This window comes from Mucor velutinosus (assembly GCF_035048745.1).
Source record: "Mucor velutinosus strain NIH1002 chromosome Unknown tig00001542, whole genome shotgun sequence".
NCBI classification, from domain to species: Eukaryota; Fungi; Mucoromycota; class Mucoromycetes; order Mucorales; family Mucoraceae; genus Mucor; species Mucor velutinosus.
Window position 1 is genome coordinate 740,267 of NW_027041924.1, and position 25,551 is coordinate 765,817.

The window sequence follows — 25,551 nt, forward strand, 5'->3', positions numbered from 1 at the left end:
ATTCATTACCATGAGCACACATTGCATTCCAACAGTAATCATCATGTTCATGGCGCGGAGATTTTGTGAAACGAAAGCAAGACTAAAAAGGTTTTCTTGTCCATCAACGCATTGCTTTCTTTCTCCCTTTTCAGACTTTAAAAAACGATGGACCACAAGTCAAAGCTTTATGAATGTAAAAAGAGAAATGAGCAGAAAATAATCGATATACAAAGCCTTGGTAATGTGAACGCTCTGCATCGATATCAGGGGCAGTACACTGACAGGGTATTTGTAGAATCCAGAATAAGCCAAGCTCGAGCCCAAATTGAAGTGAAAAAGAGCTCTCTAGGTGAATTGAGACGGAAACAAGCACAATATAGACGTACACAATCAGCACAATCACAAAAGCAACCTACTTCCAATAGATCAGATGCAATCAATCCATCGATGCCGCTTAGACGCAGACGCGATCTCATCCAGCTACTACCGACAACACCTGACATGATTTGCAAGAAGCTAGAGCTGTACATCAAGCGTCAATTCGAGATGCAAAAGTTCATCAGTGGAGCAGAAATTAACCAGATCAAACATTTAATAGACAGATTACCAGAGAAGCACGACAAACAGCAGACGTATCACATGGTGAATTCACTGCTACAACATGTAAAGGACATGCCAAAACCCGAATACTGTGCTTTTCAAATACTGGAGACAAAAGAGTACAAGGACATTCAGGCATCTGCATCCAAACAGAAACAGGAGATCGAGCAGTTGACTAAACGAAAAGATGAATTGGAACTGAAGATTAGAGAATCAGAGAGCACCCTGATCCAGCGCATTCGAGAAGTTCATGTCGACCCCGTGGTTCAATCTGCTGTAGCGTATGTGTTCGTCTGTATTGCATGCATTCTCGTATTTTGCCGTCATTGACACTCTTGCTTTAGAAAGAACATACGAATCAAAGCGACCGCTCAGCAAGTGAATGTCGAGCTACAGTCCCTGATGAATCAAGCTGACTCTCTTGTAGAAGAAATCACATCATCCAAAGAATTCCAAGCACCTGCAAATAAAGAATCAATCATGAAGGATTACGAAACGAAAATAGTAAGTATTGAAAAGCAAAAACTACTGTCTTGGAATCAGACTAAGTCGAAGAATGCAGATAAAAGCTGTGCAGTCTCTCCATAGTTTGATACATGCCAACGAGACTGGAAATACCGCCATTCGAGAGAGTAGAGTGCAAGCGAAAGACGAGAATAGAGAAAAGATCGAACAGTTAATGGACAGCATCAAAAAGGAGAAAGTAAGACTACAATTAGAGCGATTGCAACCCTTCAAGCCAAGCAACAGGGCCACCACGAGCCCTTCCAAAGATCATGCTTTGGAGGAGGCAACTATCATCAAAAACACGCTGAGCCCACATGCATCCATAGTAGGTAATCTGGTCCTAATGCTATCAACATGACAAATTCACACATATCTATAGTCCCTGGGAGAGGCATTATCTCAAATTGTAAATTTAATAGAATCAATAGACTACCTGTCAAAAGAGTCAGTGGAAAGTGTGTGTACAGATATCAGAGAGACATTGGACAAACTAGTCAAGAAGTGGGAATCGTCATTGCACAGACAACATATTCCAATACCACAAAACATACCCGAGGTGCATGATGGCATTGACAATGTTATACAGTCCGTGGATGCCTTACGAGGTAAGATGAGCGTGGTTTTTGGGCGTGGCCGTTTTCTCATAAGCGTCCTTTAGATCACCTTGAGCACACGGAACTGCAGTATATTGAGGAACAAAAAGTAAAGCTCAAGGCGAATATGGACATGGCAGAACGCATTGAAGAAGAAATGAAAACGGCACACGTGTATTTGCAAGAAAGGTATATATACGAGTGCACCCACTGTCTTTATAGATCGACTTGAACTGACACTGTTGCCGTGCATGTAGATCCTTGATAAACCAGGTTGGCAAAGAATATGAAATCGATTCCAAGAACTTCAAAGAGTGGCTAGAACGACTCGAAGTGGATCCTAAACAGACACAAGTGTAATATAAAGATTCTATGATTTTATTTATATGATACATGAAATTGAATGAAGGATTAATCAAAGATGCCACCACCTTTACAGTCAGCCTTGTCTCTTCTCTTGCCTTTGTTTTTGAGGTTGTTACCACGAGTGTTTTTGATGTTTTGTTTGTTGGTCTGACTCTTGAGCGCACGCGCAACTTTGTTTTTGACAGCTTCCTCTTTGGCTGCTGCTGATGCTGCTGCTGTGCCTGATTTTTTGGTGTTTTTCTTGGGCTTCACATCACGATGGGCTTTATAATCACGATTATTCAACTTTTCAATCTTCTCGCTTCGTCTGGCCAATTCTGTCTCTTCGTCCACTTGTTCCTCCTCGTCAGAATCCTCTTGAGATGCTTCAGCTTCGTCTTCAGACTCTCCCTCCTCCTCTGTTGTGGGCTCGGTGTTGCCAAGACGAATATTTCTCAACTTTTCTTCCATCTTTTCCTCTTCAGTCATTTCTGGTATATCATCTCTGGTAAGCTGTTGCTCTTCCTCCTCTTCCTCTTCATCGCTATCATCATCATCATCATCTTCGTCTTCATCGGACGACATGTCCTTGATTTCTTCTTGATAGTCTTCCAGCTCCTTTTGCATTTTTTTGCTAAAACCACTGGCAGCCACTTGAACATCCAAACTGAATTCACGGTTGACATCATGTGTGAATCTAGGATACAATGCACTTTCATAGCCAAATCGACGACGGAAGAACACACGGATACACTCGACATCACGGTTAAAGTAGTACTCAGCATTGATATGAGAGGTGGACACCATTTGAGGGAAATCAATCAAAACAGGAGACCCATCACTCTTGATCAAAATATTGAATTCGTTGAAATCACCATGAATCAGACCATATTGTGCTAATTTGACAATCATGCTCATCAAATCAGAGTAGAGCTTGCCTGGGTTGCCAATCTCCTCAATTTGACGCAATGGGAAAGCATCAATCAGGCCCATCACAACACAATGTCTGCTTTGATCAATGGGTTCAGGCACAGGAAAGCCGTTTTCATACAGCACTTTCATGAAAGCGTATTCTTTCATAGCAGCCAATCGAGACATGTACATCCAGGAAGCTGATTTTCTCTTTTGCAGGTAATCACGCTTGGACTTGATGGTACGGAAAGACATACGGCCAAGTCTAAAGAAGAGCGATAAATACGACAGCATCCAAGCACACATCCAGCAGCCGCTTCTTTACCTTTGAAGCTTCAATACATGCTGATTATCATCTTCATCGGCAACCAAGTAGATATCGGATTCTTTACCTACACCAATCTGATTGCCAACAGAGTAAACGGTGCCTCTCTTGGCAAATGTCTTCAATGCAAGGTAATCGTAACCACCATAGGTCAAACGGTAGCCGTCATCTAATGTGTAGAAAGATGAGTCCAACAGATCCCAGCTATAAGCAAAGTTGACAACTTACAGCTCATGTTTTGCACACGGGCAATGAGCTTTCTCTTGGCCAAATCGCCTACAAGTTTGTGAGCACCACCATGGCGCAGTTGGGCAATTTGAGCAATAAGTGAGCTGGGAACGACTTCATGGTTTTTGGAGCCCATTTCGACCTAAATGTGATGCCTGTGTCAATACAAATGTCTGTCGATAATGTGTTTTGTGATTCTCTCTTACAGCTGTCAAAACTCGAAAGTCCTCGGAGGACATGTAACGAAGTGCTTTTGCATCTAATTTCATTCTGAATCAAAAGGATGGAGAGAAAGCCTAATTTTGTCTAGCTGGAATATTTTTCAATGTTGACAAGTTACAGTTACTAAGCCACATTACTATCCATTGGATGAAATCCTGCGAATTGAATGAATGCATGAAATTGATAATGGGGGTGAGATTTTTTATTTTAGCAATTAAATATATAACATGTAAGTAGGTGAGATGATATGTATAGAGTTTGGTACAGTGACAGGAGCTTATTGAGCTGGTTTCTTTGAATGCGGATGATGGTGATGATGTTTCATCAACAATCCCTTTTCTGCTTCTTGTTGCTCACGAGCGCGAATAAAGTCTTGCTGTGCTCGAGAGATTGCCTGTATTTCCAACAATTGCGCTTGAGACATGTCGGATGAATACATGGAAGGTTTTCCCATAATGATGTTGCTGCTGCTGCTGCTGCTGTTAGCAAAAGACGAGGATCGCTGGTATGGATGATATAAATGTGTCTTTTGCTGTTTGGTCTTCTTGCTGGTGGCGTTGGTTTGGATCTTGTAAGGTAGATGATGCGAGTACCTGCTACTATTATTCGAGGAACTGCTTTGATATGCTGTTTTCGTATTGTGATTTGCAGGATAATTTCCGTTCATCCTGGGCGATGTGTACTGCTGAAGATCCATAGAAGTCGAGGGAACAGTAGGACCAGCAAAAAGGGGAGGAGATATATTCAAGCTTTTGTTGAGAGAAGCTGCTGCTGCCATGTCAAAGCCCAAGCTGCTGTTCATCGGATGCTTTGCGTTTCTTCCTGCTTGACGGATAAGCTCTTTGAGTAATTGCGCATTGACTTGATCGCTGTGCGTATACTGTGTGTTGTTGGCAGAGGAATACTGTGATGCAGCACTTGATTTTGCCGAGTTTCGCTTGGTGGTGGGGTTTTGCTTTCGTTTCTTGGGTAGATTGGCAAGTGTAGGAGCAGAAAGAGGAGGAGGAGGGGGCGTGGTGTAGGTATTGGCCCTGGTCAAGCCCACACCATGTTGTCCCTGGTAATACCTCTGCTGTGCCTCGTAATTGACGCGCTGTTGTTGGTAATAGTCGTATTGTGGTGGCTGGTTTATCAAGCTTTCAATAATTAAGTGTTGAAAGAAGTCGTGCTCTGCCTGCGATTGCTGGACGAGCTTGACGAGATCGCTGTTGGGGTCATTGATAAACGTGTCAATGCAAGACAGTGATGTGATCTGCTCCTTTTTGCTGGTGTTGTAGGCCAGTTCCTCAATGCTGGACCACAAGGGATTGTTGAGGTAGACGGAAGATGGACTGTGCTCCAGCGTATAGTTGCTGTTGGAAGCCGTGTCTGAGAACAAGTCATCTAGGTGCGTGTTGCTTGCTACGGAAGAAGAGGACACAACGGAAGGAGACAGCAGCGGTTTTGTGTTCGGAAGTATGTCATTTGACATGTCGAAATTGTTGTCAATAAATTCTGAGAAATCGAAATCAAGATATGCATGTTGTGTTGTTGGCGAAAGAATGTCCTTCATCTTTAAAATCCAAGTGTATACTATTTAAAATAAGTACGAGAGAAGAAAAATGAAGTATCTAAAATGAAAAAGACATCTATGTATATTGTTTTCTCGGTAAATTTTGTACTGATTCATGAAATGACAAGGAAAAAAGGTTCAAATTGAAATGATCCCCTTGTGTCTGCCTCATTATGACAGCATGTGAGTGAGATGAGGTCTTCGGGAAATTCTTGACTTGGCAGAAGATGCACGGCTATTCTTCTGAGCAGAGTGTATAGTATAGGATTGGGGTTGGCATCAGACATAGCGTCAGGGCGGCAACCCTGTTGTCTCAATGTTCATAGACTGATCTGCATGCCTGATTACAAATTACAGCTAAAGGCTATCAGGGTCAGCTACTTGCGATGACCAATGTGCGCATTGATTACCTAACCAAGTAGCACTGGGTTCCAAACATAGCCATACGAGCTTATTTGATTATGGCTCATTGTGCTACTAACAGCCCTAAAAAAAAAAAGGTGGTTCCCTGTTTCTCTTCTCAAAGAGATCCCTTCTTTTTTCTTTCGTTTTCTCACTCTTCTTTTCGCACATTCTCTCAATGTACAATAGATCCCATGGCAGCACCCTAAGCAATCAGAGTCAATCATCGCTATCACCATCATCGCAGCAGCCTCCACAAAGACAACAGAGACAGGCTGTCTTTTCGTTTGAAGTTGAAGTAATTGCGACTACAAAACATGTCTTTCGGCATACACACACACTAATGTTTGATTCTAGTTTGAGAAGCACAAACGAGCCATACGCATTAATGATATGGAAGAGGCTTTACACACATTTATTTTACTGTAAGTTGCTTAAATACGCTCTGAATCTATGGTTAACATGGTAATTATGGTAGCCAAGCCAATGCTGCTGAAAACAAAATATTCAAAGCTTATATAATTAAATTCTCGGATCACATTGATCCTGCAAGGAACACAGATATTAGTTGTAATACACATTCCAAATTAATGTGCTTATGTCATGTACTGAGTACTTTTTGTTTATAGTGTTTTTTGCTTCCTTACCAGCCTTGATCCAATCTACTATCATTGAGGCAATCGCAGGTAATGTGCTTGGGTCAACAGCCGATACTGCATACTTACCAATTTCTCAACAGCCTCGCTCGAAAAGAAGGATGCCATTCGAGCCTATCAGGCACTGTTTGATTACATACATAATTACTCGAGACATGCGTACAAATATTTGGTATTCTAGTTTCGTTGCATGAATACGCAGTAGCATCTAACATTCGAAACAGATCAGAGCCATCAAGCTGCTCGTTTTAGGGGCGCAAGCATTGAGCCAGACAGAAAGCAAAAAGTATATCCGAACACTAGTGACAGAACTGTTTCCCAGGCTATGCAAACAACGTATTGTGTTGACAGATTCAGACATACATCCCGCAGTGAAGTCAACAGATGGAAAGCAGTACATATCTATACCCTATAATCTATTTGAACAATATCTGTTGCTGGGTCAACAGTATTACATTGAGCTCAGAGAATGGCATCATCTATCCATATTTACCCACATGATGCTGGATTGTTGTGGATACAGCAAATCATCACTAGCACCTATAGACAACGCCAACAGTAGCAGATTTCAGCATCTACACCAAAAGCGGCACTATCTGCATATAGATACGCACCACCAGATGCCTCAGCTATTGCACATCTCTATTGTATTCATGCTTGAATTCAAAGCTGTTACTGCTGATTTCATTCGCTTGTCAAACGAGTATTATCGTGCTGTCTGCATGTTGGATGATAGTAGTTCTCATGAAAAGTCTTGCTTGATCCCTATTTGCTCCATGAAATCAATAACAGATCGTGGTCATCAAGATGTCAACACAGCAATACAGCCTGAATATTATCAGGCTCCATCTCGTGCGACTGCCGATAGCAATGAGCAAGATGAGCGCGTCAATAGTGATACCATCAATGAGAACAACAAACGCTCTCGATCTCCCTCGTCATCCTCTACGGAAAAGCGCAGAAAATTGATGGCATACCCATATCGTGGCGGCGAAGGTCTCGATTCTTATTGTATGGGTGGTGTTGATAACGCATTGCAGATACTTAGTCAAGCAGCAGATTGTATGAGACACGCTGTAGGGTTATGGGATTGGGCTTTGAAAGTAGCATTACCAGAGAATAAGAGTCTGGATCAGCTGTACGGTAGTTGGGAGAAAGGTAGTTGTGTAGCTGTTAAAATCAGTACGTATTTGAACTAATTCTATTCTAGAGTTTCTTCGTGTGATTGAGTTATATCAATTGCCGTTTGATCTGACCAATGCTGTGCTGCTTGTTCGAAGTGATCTGGCCTTGTCATCGGTACGCCGTCCACAAGTTTCATCATGAATAACGCACTCATATACCTCATATATATAGCCTTCAACATCAGGAAACATGGCCAAAGCCTTAAAGCTGTCTCAATCCATCTGTGATAGAATAGAAGCACAACGCCAAAGATACAAGAATGAGAGCGAGACACCACCAGAGCTTGAGGTTCCATTCATGTTTGCCTTTCGAGTCTTGTACAATATCAGCGTTATCTACTTGCTAGTCGGCAGTATACCGGTAGGTCCATACTGTGCACTCCTAGATGCTCGTCTCATTTCGCATGTATACCATAGCAATCGACACTTGAAATAGCCATCATACTCTCCGTATTCCCTGTACCCAGTAATTTAGACGACAGCGATTTTCTGGCAGATGAAGCTGATTGTAGAACAATCACAGCTATTTTTCAAGAGCATGAATTCGGATTGATGCGGGTCACTCAACAAGGCCTTGTGGTTCGATGCATCAAACATTTGAATGTAAGCTTGAACAACAGCAACAACAGATCATCACAAACAGACAATAGCATGGCTTCTATTGATTCTGCTTTACGCTGGGACGAAAAAGCAGGCCAAATTATTGTCTTGATGCAATTTGGCTGGAATTACTGGAGCACGAGGACCAATTTCTGGCACAAGATTGTCAGTCGTATGCGAGAAAAGAAGATGTTTAGAAACAGGGTCTTTCTGGAATATGTCTACGGTAATGAGCATTTTGAAGTTATCAACGCAGCAGCTAATTTCCAGGAACCATCTAGACACAGAGATATTGGAAACCTTTCAGTATTTACACAGCTCCAAACATGTAACACTGGATATCATACCACCTGAATTTGCCATGCGTAGTGGCTATCGCTCTTTTGGACAACAACCTACACAACAGCAGAGCAGCCCACACTTGAATCTCGTTTCCCATATCCAATTTGAAGAGCAAAATCCTCGTTTGATCAAGCTGCCGTCGCTAAGCTCTATCACTGCTGCCGCTGCTGTTCCATTGCCGCCACCTTCCCTCTACCAACCAAGCTATTCCAACACAATTCTACCAAGTATGACCATGTCACCCACATGGTACTCTGCCTCAACACAGAAGAATTCGCATGTCAATTGGATGTCGCCTTCTTTTTACTACAGTCGACCTGCCACATCTGTCATGCTACCAAAGAAGAGCTCAAAGGAGGATCATCAAGTTGAAGAAAGGCTGCCGGCTCCCTTCATTACCACGGCCACGTCCACTGTATCTTCACCAACAAGCGACGTTGTTGCAAGGTGTTTAGATTATCGTATTCGCAAATACGCGCCCAAAATGACACCTCCTCGCATGAAGCAAGTACTACAAAGGTTCTTGAAGAATACTTTAGCAAAGGCAAATGACGTTTGATAGGATAAGATGCGTTACTTGACTAGTATATATCACTGCCTCCGTGTACCAGCTTTATATGCAAGCGGTATTTTACAAATACATATATTCGCTTTTCATTATTGCATAAAGCCCTTTATAAACGGCCTGCAACTGTCGATTTGGGTCCTTTACGATGTTTTGCCACTTGTGTATTAATGAATGCAACTCATGCAAGAGCAGGCAGCATATTTGTATTGCTTCTTATTACTGCACACTATCCAAAATACAGTAAAACTTGGACACATTTGAGCAATAATTTACCGTGTCAAAAAGCGGTTTAGAACGCCTGAATAACACCAAACGATTGCCTTCTTCCAGCAATTGTTTCCTGACAGTTTTGCTCAACTTTTTAGGGACAAAAAAAAAAAAAAAAAAACCACCAAAAATCGACTTCAAACCATGAGTACCTCATGATTTTAATCAAAAATCAAACGATCGTTCTTTTGACCACAAAAATGAACACTTTTACTATGACATATATTAGATCAAAATGAGTCTCTCTATCCAAAGCATCCCCTGAAATCACTTTTGTAAGGCCTTCGTATGTACTATTTCAACGTTTTGGTCAAAAACCTCATTTTACTTTTTCACTCATTACTCAATAAGCTTGTTAATAACATAGACTATTATTAGCACCAGTGGATGCGCCTTGAAACGCACTTCAAGGAAGCTTAAAGGAGCATTTTTTTTTGTAGGGGAGTCAAGCTCCAGGTTTTATTTAAAGTCCTTAAAATGCCATACTGAGGGAAAGAAAAGACTGTTGGTGGACCCAATGTCTGCAATGATGGGGAATAAGATATATAATATACTAATTTGGGAAAGAAATCTACTACTAATCAGGTGCGACACCTAGAGCCAATACAATCATGCGAATCGTCAAAATATGGATACTGGATAAGAGCACAAAACACCAAACGAGGACATCAGTACTACGTCAAAATAATCACCAAAAATGCACTCACTGAGATTTAAACCGGGATCATCCAGATGGCATGTTGGATGCTTAACCACTTCACCCTACCACCACGGCAGCTCAGAGGAGCATAGGACGATCATTGCATTTTTCATAGTCGAATCTAGCAAAATAGTCTTTTGCAAGTCGAAAACTAATTAAAGACCACAAATCAGAACTGAATACTAATCGGACATTAAACATGTTTTGGCGGCGGCTGGTGATAACTGTCATGCTAATTATGAAGGCATTTGATGTTTTTGAAGTAAATAAAAAGAGGGTTGTAAGATAGGGTATTCACTCATTCTAGTCTCAATGGGATATGTTATAGGCATTATATCTTTTACTATAGTATTAGCTGCCCACAGCAGAAGACTCCTACAAGATTGTCTATACAAACTGGTCTTGGTTGATGTTTTCTACATGCCGAGAAGCTGCTATGGCTTTTCTGGATTGAAGAGTATCGTTGCTGCGATGAAGAAAGTTGAGTCTATCGTGTCTGCACCTGCTCGTAATATGAATTGCCCTAGTGATGACGATTCTGATGATCAAGACTTCATGATAAAAATATAGCATTTCATTCAAACATTTGTACATAAAAGCGTGTCGCTTAAATGCCATTGTTTATTCTATCCTGTTTGTATATTACATTATGACTATCACTTAGACTTCCTCCACTTGGCCCATTCATCCAAAGTCTTTCTATCAATGTAATCGTATCTCATGATGAATGCATCTTCACCAGCGACTACAATTTGCCTTTATATAGAGTCAACATCTAATGGATACATAGCCCCACAACTACCTTACCTGCAGTCTCGAGTAAAGACACTACATCGCACTGCTTTGGTTGCCTTCTTATGACATAGCTCTGCCAGCAGATCACCTGTATGTATATCGAACACATACACATAGCCATGATGTGACCCCACACACAAGTAGTGTCCGTCTCTGCTCACATCAAATCTTGAATGGTTGTTCTCTTGGGATGCGATGGAAAAAGAGTGAATAATCTCCTGTGTATCCGGTCGCCAGTAATGCAACTGATTGTCCACTGATTTTGTAAGGAGATTGCCATTCGCATAGCGGATGCAGTCCATATACTTGCTGCCATGTAGTTTGTTGAAAATGCGTGCCTCCTGTTTAGATACTCTTACTGGTGAATCATTGCTAATGGAGTTGTCGAGCGACGGGATAGTCCATTCATAGATGTCACCATGCTCGCTTCCAGTGATAAATGTGGTACCTGAAGGATGAAAACACTAGCATTATTAAGATTGACTGCCACAAGCAAACATATAGGCAAACTCACAGAGATAGACAGGGCAGCATTTGCCTCGAATACAACGAGACATCTCTCTTGGCGAAGATCCCATAATCTCGCAGTGCCGTCCTTGGATGTGGATAGCATATAATGGTCGTTCAATGGATGTGATTGAAGATCACTTACTGTGCCTGTAGAATCCTTGTTAGATCCAAGGTACACATTCACATTGGTTGCTCATACTTGTATGCCCTGTTAAAAGGATGATCTCCTCCGAGTTGGCTAAGCTCAATACATGTATCATGGCATCAGCACCTGCTGTCGCCATCAATGCATCGCCGCTCTCTCTATAAAACCAGCATACCGTCTTTAGCCTGTGTCTGGCTTCCTGCTTTTCATGCGATGGTGTGATATCAAAGTTTGACATGATGTCTAGATGGTCTCCACAATGCTCATTATCGTACACGCTCAACTTGTCTGTATGTCAATCACCAATACCATAAAATGGGCTTTGTTGCATGCTTTTACCTGGCATCCTCCCACTGAAGCAAGTACATTACTGGTATCGATTTGCTTTGCTGATTTCTTGCTCAAATGGTCATTGAAAAAGGACAATTGAGAAATGTCATGTCCATGATTCTCTTTGACGATTCTTCTTAGCCTCATGTTACTAAAAATGTTGTCTATGCGCTGGATCTTGGGTTCTGGCTCTTGCGAATCCCGAGATGATGGTGGACGTTTGGTCATGCTTGCTACAGTGTAAAGTGTCTCATCCATCCTTCATGGCAAGCGTATTGCAGGTAATTGTGACTTCGGGACTGTTGAATAGATGAGCAATGACCTTGCAGACACCAACTTTGTTGTTGGCTTTTCTTTCTCTTTTTACCAACAGAGTTTATATCATGGATTACGGTAAGCACATGGCCGCAAAACACGCTTGATAACAGAGACTTACTAACTGCACCTACAAAGAACTTGAGAACAAGACAGAAGAAGAGAATGAAAAGCTCATCAACGAGGAGTACAAAATGTGGAAAAAGAACTCGCCTTTTCTATATGACCTTGTTGTCACACACGCGCTTGAGTGGCCTAGTCTGACTTGTCAATGGTTCCCTACTGTAGAAGAGTATGTTGAGATGCTTGGATGGTAGACCAATAGCTAATATGCCTTGTAGAATGCCTGACAAGAATTACAAGATCCAGAACCTGTTATTGGGAACTCACACCAATGATAATGAACCGAATTATCTGCAGATTGCATCTGTAAGACTCCCTAACGAAGTCAAAAAATCTGAAGATACAGCCATGGAGGATGCTAGCGAGGGTAAGTCGGCTGTTGATAGAAAGAGAGATTTGACTAGTACACCAATGCTGGATTTTCTTTTTGCATAGTCGAAAAAGACAATGAGACGTTCATCAAAATCACGCAAAAGATCCTTCATGACGGAGAGGTGAACCGTGCTCGTTATCAAATCGAAAATCCAGACATCATTGCTACAAAATCCAGAACTGGCGATGTGTATGTTTTTGATCGCACTACCTTTGACCCAATGCCCAAAGAAGGCGAAAAATTCAATCCTACTCTCAGATTGACTGGACACGACAAGGAGGGGTAAGTTGGGTTGCATTGTATATCAGACACTGGTATTAACATGACTTTGAATAGCTATGGTTTAGCCTGGAGCCCTCATAAAGGAAACTCGACTCATTTACTAAGTGCTGGCTTTGATTCGAAGATTTGTCAATGGGATGTTGCAGGAACGTCAAGGGAAAATCGTGAATTGGAGCCTGTGCGTACATATACAGCTCATACAACAGGTGTAGAAGTAAGGAATCATGACACTGTTTGCACCAACAGCCATTGATACAAAAATAAAACTGTAGGATGTCGCATGGCACACTAAATTCGAATCTATATTCGCCTCTGTCGGCGACGATGCTCGACTCATGATGTAGGTATAGCTCTAAACAGCAAATGAAGGATATTAACTGTTGATATTTGATTAGCTGGGACGCCAGAAACGACTCCAACAAGCCAATTCACAACATTCAAGCGCATGATGCTGAAATCAACTGTGTTGCATTTGCCCCTGGAAGTGAATGGGTGCTCGCCACAGGCTCTGGAGATAAGGTAACTAAAAAAATTCGCAAGACGAATCATGTGTATACTCACCATGGGCGTTTGTAGACTGCTGCTTTATGGGATTTGCGTAACCTAAAACAATCGATTCACAGCCTAAGAGCTCATCAATCCGAGATCCTTCAATTGGCATGGTCACCACACCATGATGCTGTTTTGGCCACAGCTAGTAGCGATAGAAGAATTCTTGTGTGGGATCTCTCTAAGATCGATACCCCTCAACTTCCCGAAGAAGCAGAAGATGGACCACCCGAGCTTTTGGTAAGAAATACAGACGTTGTATCAGCACAGTGTCTGATGATTATCCTCACTAGTTCATGCACGGTGGTCATACAAACAAAATCTCTGATTTCAGTTGGAATCCTGCAGATCCTTGGGTATTATCAAGCACAGCTGATGATAATATTGTTCAAGTATGGCAGATGGCAAGCAACATTTATAACCCTCAACCCCATCATCATCACGACGAACACACAGCACAACCGGTTACTGATGAACTGTTGGATGGTAAATCTAGAAACGAAGATGAAAGCCAATCATCCAGTGTCGCAGCAAATACGGCACCTACTACACCTGGATCCACCTTGAATGAAAGCACAGCAACAGCCATCCCTACATCTACTGCTACTGCTGGTGATGAGCAAGCCAGCTCGAGTGCAGTAGATGAAAAGGAGGCTTCTTCAGTGACAGTAGAATCCAATGATGCAACTAGTACCACGCAACAAGACTCCAATGCCGAGAACTTGAACAGCGATGGAGATGTTCAGATGCAAGATTAATTTGTATGGGGCGAAGGACACTGTTGGGACACAATTTGTGTCCTCGGATTATTAAGGCTCAACCTAACTCAACTTGTCGCTTTTTGGTGGCAATAAAATGTTGCGAGACACAATTGCATTCTATTGTAAACTTGTATGTGTGACCAATTAAAGAACAGAACAAGCTTTCATTCAAACATTAACATAAAAGGCGATTATTCTTCAAGCAGTGGTTTCTTAGAGCTATAAATGGTGATTTTTGTTAAGGCCTACCCTACTATGTTCAATAATGTTGATTTGGTGCCTGAAAAAAGCTGCGAGATCTCTTGAAGTTAAAAAAAAAAGAGGCATGCACTATTCAATAATCATGAAATGTACCTCGTGTAAATGTTCAGGCAAGCAAAATACATGGGCCTTGTCAATATCTAATAGCCATCATCAAGTACTGTGCTTATGGAATCAAGTAACATAGTCTGTAACAAGGTATCATACGAAATCTGAGCTGTGGTAGAATGATATACACAATACATTGCCTATACAGTATTTCGCTATATGTCCAATCTCAGAGATGGTAATGTTATCCTCATCCAACATGCGACACAGAAAAAGATGTCTTTCTTTGACATCAAAGCTGTTGATTTATTTGATTGTGGTTTGAGTAAGAGTGTCAAGCCCATTGCAATTATTGACGACATCAGTGCCAGTGTTCAGGAATTATTCGTTTCTAGTGGCTTCTCTCACTCTTTTTGAGTCGATCAATCGGTTTCAAATGCTGCAAGAGTATTCTGACACTGCAACCTCTCTTGGAAACGAAGAAACATTCGTCAAGTATGAAATGACAGCCAACAAAGTCGACAATGCTGTCTTTTCCAATAGGCGAAAGAAGAGAAAGAAGTCATCAGTCAAGAAGCTACAGAAAGGAAGGGCAACTGGACGAATCCGCTTGAAGAAACTTCACCAACATTTGGTAGCCAGTGAAGCCAGATCTGCTGCAACCATGTCCACCTTCAACAAGCCAAAGATGGTTTCCTTCATACGAAACTGGCATCGCAATACTCAGTACCTCCGTGGCCACAGCACTCGAAGTATGAAGCCGTACATGTCAACGCTGTCCACAAGAAGCACAGTCAGATTGGTGGACGAATACAATTCTACAAGAATTTGCTGCTCATGTTTCAAGGCGACACAGAAACAACTGGTGCGTGGTGAGGAGAATAGAATGAAGAGGAACCTCGGTGCCGTTACATGCTTTAACCCTGAGTGTCCAAAAAGGCTGGCTAAAACAAACTACCATGAATCGTGATGAGCAAGGAGCGAGTAACATTGCCCTCATTGGTTTTTCGGCACTGGTCTCACTTGACAACAAGGTGTTGCCTCCTTTCAGTCGAGCTCAAAATCCTGATAAGTAAGTTGGCCTTTTCACTGGGATCTATCAGCAGATTTTTTGACCTCTTACTTTTTTTTTTATAGGTACGTCTTATCCCCCATTTATTCACATGTCTTTGCACGCCAGACTGGCAATGTGAGGACACCCGCTTAGTCGGTGAATTATTGCAATAAAATCAATTCAAGCAGCAGGTCACAAAATTTTTGCATGGAAATTTATGCCAGAAATTTTAAAAGATTTACATGATGCTGTATGAAATGAGAGGAAAGAATATCAATGAAACCCAAAAAAGCTAATAAAAATTTATATAAATTCAACCTAATACACTCGTTTCTCTCTCTCTCTCTCTCTCTCTCCTCCATCTCTCTACGTTTGCAATGTGTGATTTGAACTGGTGTCCTGTTTGCGAAAAAGCCATCTCATGCGAATCTGTATGTCTGTGCGTTTCTAATAAAGCATGCCCAACTAACCACTACACCTATAGGATTCATTGTATTGCTCAGTCAATTGCTTCTTGGTGGATACAAAAAGTCAAATAAATCCAACCAAATTCTTGTCGTTCCTCAAGCCAAAATCATTGTTGCGCAAAAAAAAGCAAGAATCCAGCAGTACTCTGCCCCAGTTATCCAAATCCATCTACACATCTTCCTCAATATCCTCATCAGAGTCTCTTTTTGGTTTTGAGGATCCTATGAATGATGATCTGGAGCTGCCCGAATGCTGCGATTATTGCGATAGTGTTAAGAATGTGCAACAGAACCAACAGCAACAGCAGAAACCATTAACGAATGACCATGCACTATACCCAAATACTTCTTCTGCTGCTGCTATTTCTATACCCATTCGCTGACTGTAATAACTTGTGAACAATAAACATGCAACCCACTTTGAAATCATAACGTTTACTGTAGAGTACAAATAAATAAATCAGGGCATACAGTGTAGATGTATAATATACATGGCATATATATAGGGTGTGTCTCATAGCAAGTGATAAAACGAGAGTATACAAGGGCTGTAAGGCTTACTCGGGTTTGGTCATTAAAAGGCCTCGTCTTGTTTGGTGTCGCTCTTTGAGCAACTCTTTTTCTTGCTGCTTCTTACTGGCGTCATGTTTGGCGTTGCTAGGCTTCTTGGTGCCATGTACAAGCTGTATTTGATCAGACAAGGCAACAATCATAGGTGTGCTTTGAGAGGATTGAACAGTGAGTGTTTCTGGTATATTGAGAAGCGTGTCTGTTATGGAATCTATCATTTCTGTGCGTTTGCGAGGTGTCATCTCATCGTTTTCATCAATAGGAGACATGCAGGTATTGCGCACATTAAACTGCGATGTGGAGCGTGTTTCCAACGTGGGTCTGTTGTGGTAATGTTTTGTAAGCAGATTGTTGTTGGCAATCAAGAGCTTCTTGTTTGGTAGCTCATTCAGTCTCAAAAGACGCAAACGATACAAGATTTGGTCAATTGAGAGCTCTATTTGCAAGTGGTTTTTGATCACGGATAGCTCTAGTTTCAAATCTGTTAAACCATGGTGTATCAAGGTGCATACCATAACAACTTACTGGGCCATGTGGCTCGTTCGCCACGGTAGAGACAATCCAAAGCGTATTCAGGTGTTGGATTGGAGAGTACCTTGAGAAAATCTGAATAGCCAATATCAGGCACAATGGTGATATCGCCAGAGTATTTCTGGGACATGATGGATTGAATTTTGTAAAAGAAGGAGGGCAATATTCCGAGTTCTGTCAGCTATCAACAGCGTGTTAGTACTGCAACAGCTGGCATCTAGATCCACTGTACCTGTGTGCAACGATGCTGTGCTTCTGTCTTGGCCATGTGCATGCAAAAATTAGCAGCTTGTCTCAATTTAGAAGGGGTATTTGCCTTTTGTAGAAAGGGAATGACATGTGGGTTGACTTGACAGACGATAAAATGATTTACATTAAAAAGCTCTGAGAGCTTGTTCATTGGCAAATCACTATAACATGTGAAAGAGCATTTAGTGGTTGTGTGTATTTCATGTGATATTTGGCACGCTTACTTTTCCACAGAGCCATCAATATACAGTTGATCTAGTATACATCATGTGTTAATATTTGCAGATAGTCAGCTGTCTTATCCTCACTCACCATTTGGGTTCCAAGGCACGACATTCCCATTCTTATCTTTGGCGAACAAGGGTGTTGATCCATAGAATACAGGCACAGCACATGAAGCGGCACTGTATACAGCGTCAAAACAAGCTGATCTAAAGCTATTGCGATTCAAACTTACACTGCAGACCAAATAAGCTAAACAGGGCAATTAGTAGGCAGGTTCGTCGCATTACTCTGATTACATACCACGTCTGGTGCCGTAATGTAGTTCAAAAGTCGAGGCATGTCGTACAAGGTGGATGAGCTGACGGTAATGTTCAAAATAAAACGAGTTCTGTTGAATGCCTCCTGAAATGTCATGTCACCTATATTGGCTCGCATGGCTTCTTTGAGGATCTCAACGTCAAACAGCTGGTTTTGTATCATCAAACGTTGGAGACGGGCGTAGGGAGTGTCAGGAACACCGTCTCTGGCAAACACATCCTGGAGTTTGGGTGTTGGTATATAGATAACAATGCACGCAGACATGCAAAAAACTTACCAGACGAACCAAAGAAGGATCAAACATGGAAGGCAGTTCATCGCTTGTCTTTGTACACACCAGCGATGCCATAATACTTCCACTGGAGGCCCCGGAGATGATGCGAGGTAGTAATTGAGCCTCATGTAGACACTTGATAACGCCTATATGATTTAACCCTATACACACAATTTCATATGATTGTTATGTCATGACATTCACACATGAAACAACGAAATAGGTACCTAATGTGCCTCCACCACTCAATAGCAGCGCAGTGCGTCCAAAGCTCTGTCGTATGTTCATAAAGAAATCATGCTTGGCTTTCAAGTCCAGATGGGGATCATCGTCAGGATCTGCAGGCTCATCACATATCCAATTGAGCTGTTTGACGACTTCATCAATGTATTCACAGGTCAAGTCTTTTGTGCCTACACGTGAATATGAGTAGAGCTATGTGTTGTTTACCAAACAAAGAATATAAGAAAATCTTTCCATGTTTACGATAAACAAACATTGAGTTGTGTACCTTTGGATTGCCCATATCACCTAAATTTCTCGCTAGGCTTGTTCTCAGAGCAAAGATCATGGCTGACTGGCCCTTGTTGGTTTTTCTGATCTGTCTCAATTGATCCAGCCTAGTTTTTATAAGTTCATGATCATAGTCAGGAGATGCCATTTCTCTTTTCCAATGATCCAAACCATCAATTTCGTCCAACTTGGTTGCTGCTTCACACCATGCGTCGTAGTTGGTTGCTGTCTTGAGGAGATGTTCATAGTATGATTTGGAATGGCTGCTGTTGTTGTTGTTGTTGCTAGTGGACACAATGCGATCATAAATCTGCATTATAGATGAGATTATTCATCAGCGCAAATGCCTGCATGTTTGTGTGATGGTCAACCTACATTTGGCCATAATCGAGTGGGTGTTTCCTTCAGTTTGTTCATGTATAACTGAGTTCAAGCAAAAGATGAGAGGAAAGAAGAAAGAGAGAAAAGAGAATAATGAAAAAAAAAAAAAATAAAATAAAAAAAAATAGCTTTATCTGCTTGAACAGCTAAATGGCATTCACGTGCAAATCACTGGCATCATCGTCGTTTGCTTGTCGTCAAAAACAATCTTTATGAGCTATACACATTGATTTTTATTTTCCGAATGCGATTATATAGTGGCAATGATCTCTTCGTCTTCTTGCTCGTCTTCTTCAGGTAATTGTACAGTTTCAACGTCTAATGAGGCTTGTTGTTGAGTATTGTTGCCTTGCTCTTGCTGAGCTTTCAAGGCGGCTTCTTCTTCCAGATCTTTGAGTCTCTGCTCCTTGGAGATGCCTGATAAATACTTCCATTTGGGAATATCTGTGCACACTTGCTTCATGTTCTTGGCAGCAGGCGTGTACCAAGTCTCTTCAATGACATATTTGCGGGAATAACGGAGACAGATTTCGGTTCTGAAATTCTCGTACAAGACTCGATTGTGTGTTCTCTACAGGTGGGTGAGTATGTATGCCATGTTGGTATATAGAGAGCATTCTTACCTCTCTCGTACGGTCATGGTTAGCATACTTGTGCGATTGATGAATCAAAAAGTCGTTGGGCAAGACATAGTAATCCACGCCAGAGATAAAGATCTCAAAGAGACAGGCAGCCTTATTGGCACCGTATCCAATGAAGCGTTCGTCACACCAAGGAGTGCCCTCCTTCTTGTAAATAACGTAAGGTTCATAACTGAATTCGTACTCAGTGACAGGATACATCTCTGTAGCAGTGTACCAATGAGAATAGTTGGTTGCACCATGCCCACTCACCCATGAGCTGTGGAAACTATCGAGCTTCATGTCTTGCACTTGCTGGATGACTTGGGCCTTTTTGGTAGGGAATGTCTTGTAGTCCATGCCGTCTTTTTGGTTCAGGTACTCAAATGCAGGTACAACAATCGCGGTTTTGCCTGCAGCGAGCATATTGCTAATTGTGGGGTTACCAAAGATGGTCTTTCGGAAATCAGTACAGAGATGGAAATCCACATCGAGCATCATCAAATAGTCAGTGCGCGTGAACAATTTGGCTGTGTTTCTCCACATGTTAAACTGTCTGTCGAACTTGTCAATGATCAAGTGGATGTCGACATACTTTTGCATGTCAGGATTGGAGCTGTAGATTTTGCCCAGCTCCTTGATGGTAGCTAGTTTGTCGCCGTCGTCTAGAACATGGATAGCAGCTGAGATTGGACCTGCATATTGTCTTGATTATTAGTATATCAAAAAAGATTTCCCGCAACATTTGTTGCCAACTGACCTTTGTAATTTGTTGCTAATCGAGAGAGGACATGGAATCTGTTGCGAGTGACCAGTGTGGCCAATGTGATGTCTTGTGTGTTGATAATGTGCGAGGCTTTGAAATAATAAGGTGTAACATTGTCTAACCCCATGCTGCTAGAGAAGATTTTGGATTTCATGATTTCCTCTGACAATTTATGGTTGATGTCGCTGCCTGTGATAGTCTAAACGTCAACATCATTTGCCCTCCCCATTATAAAATAAACCGTATTTTTTTTTTTTTTTTTTTTACCTTTTGAACCAGGCCATGTCACTTGATTGGTATATTCAACATCTTCTGCGTCTTCGTGGCTGCCTGGATGTTGCAATTTTGGCTTGGTATAGGCAGTCGATGAAGAGGAGGAAAAAGAAGAAGAAGAAGAAGAGGAGGAGGATGCATCTGACTGCATCAAGACATCTTGCTGCTGATCCACAGCCAATGCCTCCATGCTGTTGTGTCTGTTCATGTTGTTATTTACATAGTGGGATGAAAAGTAATGGCTGGTAGTGTAGCATATCGAGATCATCACGTATACCAGGATGGCATATTTCGCCAGTCGAGAGACCTTGACTTTGGATTCCAAGCGCATCTTGAGTCTATTTAAGGAAAGGAGAAAATGCTATTGTCAAATGTAGAATACAAAAAAAAAAAAAAAAAAAAAAAAAAAGAAAGGGAGGAATTAGCACAAATCAGAAATTTATAGACACGGACTTTTGCCCCCCTTCTCATGATGAAAATGAGACACTGTTGTCGCACAATCCTATAAATCAGGTTCGCAATGAAAAAAAGAAAGACTAGTTAAATTGAACGTAATCTTGTACAACAAACAGAATAAATTGGATTATTATTTACAGATGATACTCATCATAATGACTTTATTTCGCATAATGGCCATAGACCAAATCGTAGCCCTCGAATTCATACAAGATGCGGTTCGTGCGCTTGTAGCCATGCAGTGCGCTCATGGATCGGACCATATGACTGTGGCTATGATGCTCCTTGTGGTGAGATGTAAAGTAGGTTACAGTGAACTGAGAGGGATCAAACACATCCAACACCTGCGTAATCAATGCTTCCACTGGACTCTGCTCACCCGAGTTGGCATGAGACTTCTCGACAGGTATATTCGTCTCAAATGAAGCGTACGAGCATTCCTCCTCGGGAGTGACATGGAAATTAAAGTACATATCATCCCAGATAGCGTTGCTAGAGTAACCGCAAGGCTCAAACAAGTAACTGTCCAGCGTGGCCATTGGATACAGTTTATCGATACCGGTTTGCTGATCGACCCACTTACCCCCGGGTATACCGCTTTCTGTCTGAGAGACATCATGGTAGAACTTTTTCATCTTTTCCTGATTGAGTCCTGTCATGTGGATCTCAATCGTTTGGTCTGGATGAAAATGACCTGCGTTACCAAAAGGAGAAGGATCTTCACTGTCTGAAGTGACGGGAGTGGAAGCGCCGCTTGCAATCTCATGTTCCTGCATTACACCGCGCAAATGAGGTAGAATAGGACGAGATGAGGGGTGGTGCAAGACATCATCAGAAGGTTTGGTCATGTAGAGATGCCATTGATCTTGACGCTCCTTGCCAACAATATAAGAAGACCCGGCGTCTGTTTATACGGGTTAGTAATCTACCACTATACACAAACTACAAAGCACTCACCAAAGTATTTATCCAAAAACTTGACTTCGTCATCCCATGAGCGATGGGGACCAATTTGACGTTCAGGAAACATGAAAGCCTTTCTAGAATAGAACACTCTCCACACCTTTTCGAAACCACAGTAATTCTTGGCGATTTCCAAGAGTCTAGATACTGCCAAAAGCAGAGTGGTAGTACCACATGTTTTCAAGATCATTTTGTGAGGGTACACAAACATGGATGATTCACTAAAACAAGACAGTATAAATAAACAGTAATTCTTTGATCTCCCTTCTTTCCCTCTCTTGATCTCTTACCTCAATAAATAAGCATCCACATCCTTGTTGGAAATCACATTCAGAACAGTACATTTCACCAACGCCAGCATTTTATCGAGCACGGGTCTTGGAATGACACGCAGACCGGTCTTTCCTTCTACAGGAGCATGGCTTCTTCTTCTCTGATTGCGAACGCAGTTGACATCGTCTTCCGATTCGTCAGAGGACAAATTTTGGTGATCCTTTAATCTATCCGGCGAAGGCGAAAACCAGATTTCCAAGAGCTTTTCAGGACCTTCAAAAGCACCCTCTTGTGCAGAGTAATTCTCACCAGCAGTAGGAGTCGTAGTAGTAGTTGCGTTGCTGGATAAATTGACCATAAATTGGATAAAGAGTATGGATTGTGTATTACGGAGGTCGAAAAGGTATTATCTGTACTGCTTCGAGTACAAAAGGCGAGAGAGGAAAACTTGTATCAACGGCTTCTAGAGAGATGTTGGGCTATTCACTGCGACGTTCAATCAAAAACGACCAGTATTCTTTCTTGTAAAAGTATTTTTGTTGAAAAAAACTACAAAAAGAAAAAAACAGTGAAGAGAAAGAAGAAGAAGAGGGAAAAAAAAAACTTTCTAGCACCAAATTTTGGATGGCTTTTGTTGGCACAAGAATGAAAAAGTTTTCAGCATGTTGTTTAACAAATCCATTCGTCCGCTATGATTGGGTTAAAGTGACTATATAAAATCTCTTTCTCGGGTCATTCTGCACTTTCCCGACGCTTCGATGTAGAGAAGTAACAAGATCTTACACATTCAGGAACCTCGGAATGCGCGTTTTTTACTTGGGTTATTCTCGTTTTTTTTTTTTTTTTCATGATTTGCCAACTGTTTGACTAAATGGAGCATTTGCTCGGAAGAATCTCGGTTTTGCTTTGCTCTGAGAACGGAATCCTTTGAGATCATCGAACCACATGAAAGTTACAAAGCGGCTAGCATTCCAGCTGAGTTGAACATTCGCAAATGTCTCACCCTTGACGTTTTTATCATTGATCTGGTCAATTCTTTCATCACTGTATCATCAGAGACCTTTTTTTTTTAGCATATTGTATGAAGGGATGAGTACGCTACTCAAACATTTGTAACCTACCAATGGCTTATGAGTAGTATCTTTTCCTTCTGTGTTTTCATAGGAAAATGCCCAAATTTAGCAGTAGTGTGATCTGCATCGTTAGGATGTAGTGTAATTGAGCAATGACACGCCCCGCAGTGATGCTTGTATATCACTGCATGCTTAATACTATAAACAATGTATGCTTCTGTATATTCAACGGCAAGAGTATATAAAATAAAGTGACGTTATGTATTCATGGAGGCGCAATTACATGGTGATGATACCTTGAAATGCCCACTGAAAGCTTCTCATTATTGTGAGTCCGTGGCCTATCTGCCAGAGAGTCGAGCTGGTTCGAGATTACTGCAGTGATAAACACATTAAAGTTCTCCTACAATGACCCTCTAAAGTACACAGCAGCGCGTCAGTACAAAAACAATACCGTCCCATTTCAGGCTGGACTCAACCTTTAATAAATCTCTCATATCTCCTCACTTGAACATGTTTAGCTCTGTCACAGTAAATACGGCATGCCAAAAGGCTTTTTACGCTGCCAGTCAATAACCTGATAAGGCCAACTGGGCATACATTCTCTTCTTAGGGATACATCCCGACATCCTTCTTTAGTATTTCTGTAGAGAAGGTGAATGTGCTTTAAAATGACTTTATTAAACCGGTTTAGAGCTTTTATTACTGCAACAGTAACATTTGTATCAATAGGATTACAACATATTGTATGGTATAAAGGCACTAGCTGATATATCTTGCTACGCTCGATGTCGACGTCGCTCTGCTGGCTCTCGTTGAAGACATTTTAAATCAGACATGATTAAATTTTGGTATATCAAGTAGATTTTAAACAATCATTTATTAGTAAATGAAAGGTAATATCAGAGCCAGGAGGAGAGGAGGTGTCTCCCTCAGCAATCTTTTTGTTTATACTGATACCAAACGAAGCCTACTATTGAGACAATGTGAAAGAAAATTCAAGTTTTATGCACCATTTGTACACCTCAATCTCCATTTTCTGATAGTAGAATTGCCATATCATTCGCTGCTGCTGATGCTCTTATAATGGCGACATAGAGTTGGTCATGCGCAAATAGAGGACTTGTGTAAGATCTACAGCGACTTTTTTGAGATACTGTCATTGTAAAAGACACGTTTATTAGGGAAAACTCCTCAAAAAAGTATTCAGGCTAATCAACTGTCCTTTAAACCCCATTGTACTCATTTAATCAGCATCACAATCAGCATCGCAATCAGCATCACAATCATCATCATCATCATCATCATCATCATCATCATCATCATCATCATCATCATCATCATCATCATCAGAAAGGCATTTGAGCCAGTCAGCAGCATCGTCGCCTGCCGCCGCCCGCCAAAATTTATTCGATCTCAGTTGTATTTTTCTGCTCAAGATTGGCCAACTTTTGTCTTTTGTCGACTTGATTGAACTATTTTGTGAGATTCGACTATATAATTTTGATGATCACCCTAAGCTTCTTAATACATTCTTGGAGTACTTTTCAAGGCGCTTCCAAGGTACCGATTGTAACAGGTGTTTTGAATGAAGCTATTGAGTAATTTGATAGAATTTGAAATGAAGTTTTTAGCAACAATATCCATATTTTGTATATGACATCCTCATAAAAGTGGTTTTAGGGGTTGCTTTGTATCGAGAGAAGCATTTTGATTCAATATGTACCATAGTAAAAGTCTCCATTATCAAGGTCAAAAACGCGACCGTTTGATTTTCGATGAAAACCATGAGAGGTACCTCATGCTTTTTGGCCAAATTTTGTCCATATTTTCGAGATCCCAAAAAAGTTGAGCAAAGGTGTCAGTAAGTTAGTGCTAGATGAAAGCTATTGCTTGGTGCTATTTTGATGGTCTAAAACAGCTTCAAACACGAGAAAATGCGATTCAAATGCACGCAGTTTTTGCTGTGTTTTGCATAATAGTTTTGGGTAATAAAAGACAATACAAGTATGCTGACTGTACGCATATTAGTTCTTTCCATTGATATAAGCGTGGGACATTGTTGAAA

General features: G+C 41.3%; 11 protein-coding genes across 11 annotated transcripts; 5 read left to right on the plus strand and 6 right to left on the minus strand.

The window, feature by feature from the left end:
* Nucleotides 1–147: 147 nt before the first annotated feature.
* ATC70_004930 (uncharacterized protein) lies at nucleotides 148–2,042 on the plus strand (the record flags this gene model as incomplete). Its single annotated transcript, XM_064824229.1, has 7 exons — nucleotides 148–220; nucleotides 278–863; nucleotides 927–1,086; nucleotides 1,145–1,414; nucleotides 1,469–1,694; nucleotides 1,748–1,871; nucleotides 1,940–2,042. 7 exons carry the CDS (start codon nucleotides 148–150, stop codon nucleotides 2,040–2,042), a joined length of 1,542 nt encoding a protein of 513 aa, XP_064677165.1.
* A 51-nt stretch (nucleotides 2,043–2,093) lies between these two features.
* Nucleotides 2,094–3,761, minus strand: ATC70_004931 (uncharacterized protein; the record flags this gene model as incomplete). The annotated part of the gene is made up of 4 exons (XM_064824230.1): nucleotides 2,094–3,204; nucleotides 3,265–3,433; nucleotides 3,493–3,634; nucleotides 3,699–3,761. The coding sequence occupies 4 exons, from the start codon at nucleotides 3,759–3,761 to the stop codon at nucleotides 2,094–2,096; spliced, it is 1,485 nt and encodes a 494-aa protein (XP_064677166.1).
* Nucleotides 3,762–3,991: 230 nt separating this feature from the next.
* On the minus strand, nucleotides 3,992–5,266 carry SQS1 (squalene synthetase-like protein; the record flags this gene model as incomplete). The annotated part of the gene is made up of 1 exon (XM_064824231.1): nucleotides 3,992–5,266. One exon carries the CDS (start codon nucleotides 5,264–5,266, stop codon nucleotides 3,992–3,994), a length of 1,275 nt encoding a protein of 424 aa, XP_064677167.1.
* A 580-nt stretch (nucleotides 5,267–5,846) lies between these two features.
* ATC70_004933 (uncharacterized protein) lies at nucleotides 5,847–9,009 on the plus strand (the record flags this gene model as incomplete). Its single annotated transcript, XM_064824232.1, has 10 exons — nucleotides 5,847–5,966; nucleotides 6,026–6,093; nucleotides 6,147–6,238; nucleotides 6,298–6,354; nucleotides 6,408–6,496; nucleotides 6,549–7,482; nucleotides 7,535–7,623; nucleotides 7,681–7,869; nucleotides 7,926–8,334; nucleotides 8,390–9,009. The coding sequence occupies 10 exons, from the start codon at nucleotides 5,847–5,849 to the stop codon at nucleotides 9,007–9,009; spliced, it is 2,667 nt and encodes an 888-aa protein (XP_064677168.1).
* A 1,632-nt stretch (nucleotides 9,010–10,641) lies between these two features.
* Nucleotides 10,642–11,993, minus strand: TSR2 (rRNA accumulation- protein; the record flags this gene model as incomplete). Its single annotated transcript, XM_064824233.1, has 5 exons — nucleotides 10,642–10,741; nucleotides 10,793–11,244; nucleotides 11,295–11,437; nucleotides 11,490–11,718; nucleotides 11,775–11,993. 5 exons carry the CDS (start codon nucleotides 11,991–11,993, stop codon nucleotides 10,642–10,644), a joined length of 1,143 nt encoding a protein of 380 aa, XP_064677169.1.
* A 155-nt stretch (nucleotides 11,994–12,148) lies between these two features.
* ATC70_004935 (uncharacterized protein) lies at nucleotides 12,149–14,165 on the plus strand (the record flags this gene model as incomplete). The annotated part of the gene is made up of 9 exons (XM_064824234.1): nucleotides 12,149–12,158; nucleotides 12,219–12,372; nucleotides 12,422–12,570; nucleotides 12,639–12,858; nucleotides 12,913–13,072; nucleotides 13,131–13,198; nucleotides 13,254–13,377; nucleotides 13,435–13,647; nucleotides 13,701–14,165. 9 exons carry the CDS (start codon nucleotides 12,149–12,151, stop codon nucleotides 14,163–14,165), a joined length of 1,563 nt encoding a protein of 520 aa, XP_064677170.1.
* Nucleotides 14,166–14,913: 748 nt separating this feature from the next.
* Nucleotides 14,914–15,553, plus strand: ATC70_004936 (uncharacterized protein; the record flags this gene model as incomplete). The annotated part of the gene is made up of 2 exons (XM_064824235.1): nucleotides 14,914–15,349; nucleotides 15,417–15,553. 2 exons carry the CDS (start codon nucleotides 14,914–14,916, stop codon nucleotides 15,551–15,553), a joined length of 573 nt encoding a protein of 190 aa, XP_064677171.1.
* Nucleotides 15,554–15,908: 355 nt separating this feature from the next.
* ATC70_004937 (uncharacterized protein) lies at nucleotides 15,909–16,381 on the plus strand (the record flags this gene model as incomplete). Its single annotated transcript, XM_064824236.1, has 2 exons — nucleotides 15,909–15,962; nucleotides 16,016–16,381. The coding sequence occupies 2 exons, from the start codon at nucleotides 15,909–15,911 to the stop codon at nucleotides 16,379–16,381; spliced, it is 420 nt and encodes a 139-aa protein (XP_064677172.1).
* Nucleotides 16,382–16,555: 174 nt separating this feature from the next.
* ATC70_004938 (uncharacterized protein) lies at nucleotides 16,556–19,095 on the minus strand (the record flags this gene model as incomplete). The annotated part of the gene is made up of 11 exons (XM_064824237.1): nucleotides 16,556–17,037; nucleotides 17,094–17,280; nucleotides 17,332–17,509; nucleotides 17,573–17,603; nucleotides 17,661–17,752; nucleotides 17,806–17,822; nucleotides 17,874–18,110; nucleotides 18,169–18,326; nucleotides 18,393–18,600; nucleotides 18,677–18,988; nucleotides 19,054–19,095. The coding sequence occupies 11 exons, from the start codon at nucleotides 19,093–19,095 to the stop codon at nucleotides 16,556–16,558; spliced, it is 1,944 nt and encodes a 647-aa protein (XP_064677173.1).
* A 214-nt stretch (nucleotides 19,096–19,309) lies between these two features.
* Nucleotides 19,310–21,049, minus strand: IKS1 (putative serine/threonine-protein kinase iks1; the record flags this gene model as incomplete). Its single annotated transcript, XM_064824238.1, has 4 exons — nucleotides 19,310–19,630; nucleotides 19,683–20,374; nucleotides 20,440–20,634; nucleotides 20,713–21,049. The coding sequence occupies 4 exons, from the start codon at nucleotides 21,047–21,049 to the stop codon at nucleotides 19,310–19,312; spliced, it is 1,545 nt and encodes a 514-aa protein (XP_064677174.1).
* A 286-nt stretch (nucleotides 21,050–21,335) lies between these two features.
* ATC70_004940 (uncharacterized protein) lies at nucleotides 21,336–22,768 on the minus strand (the record flags this gene model as incomplete). Its single annotated transcript, XM_064824239.1, has 3 exons — nucleotides 21,336–22,078; nucleotides 22,132–22,358; nucleotides 22,428–22,768. The coding sequence occupies 3 exons, from the start codon at nucleotides 22,766–22,768 to the stop codon at nucleotides 21,336–21,338; spliced, it is 1,311 nt and encodes a 436-aa protein (XP_064677175.1).
* Between the last annotated feature and the right edge of the window lie 2,783 nt (nucleotides 22,769–25,551).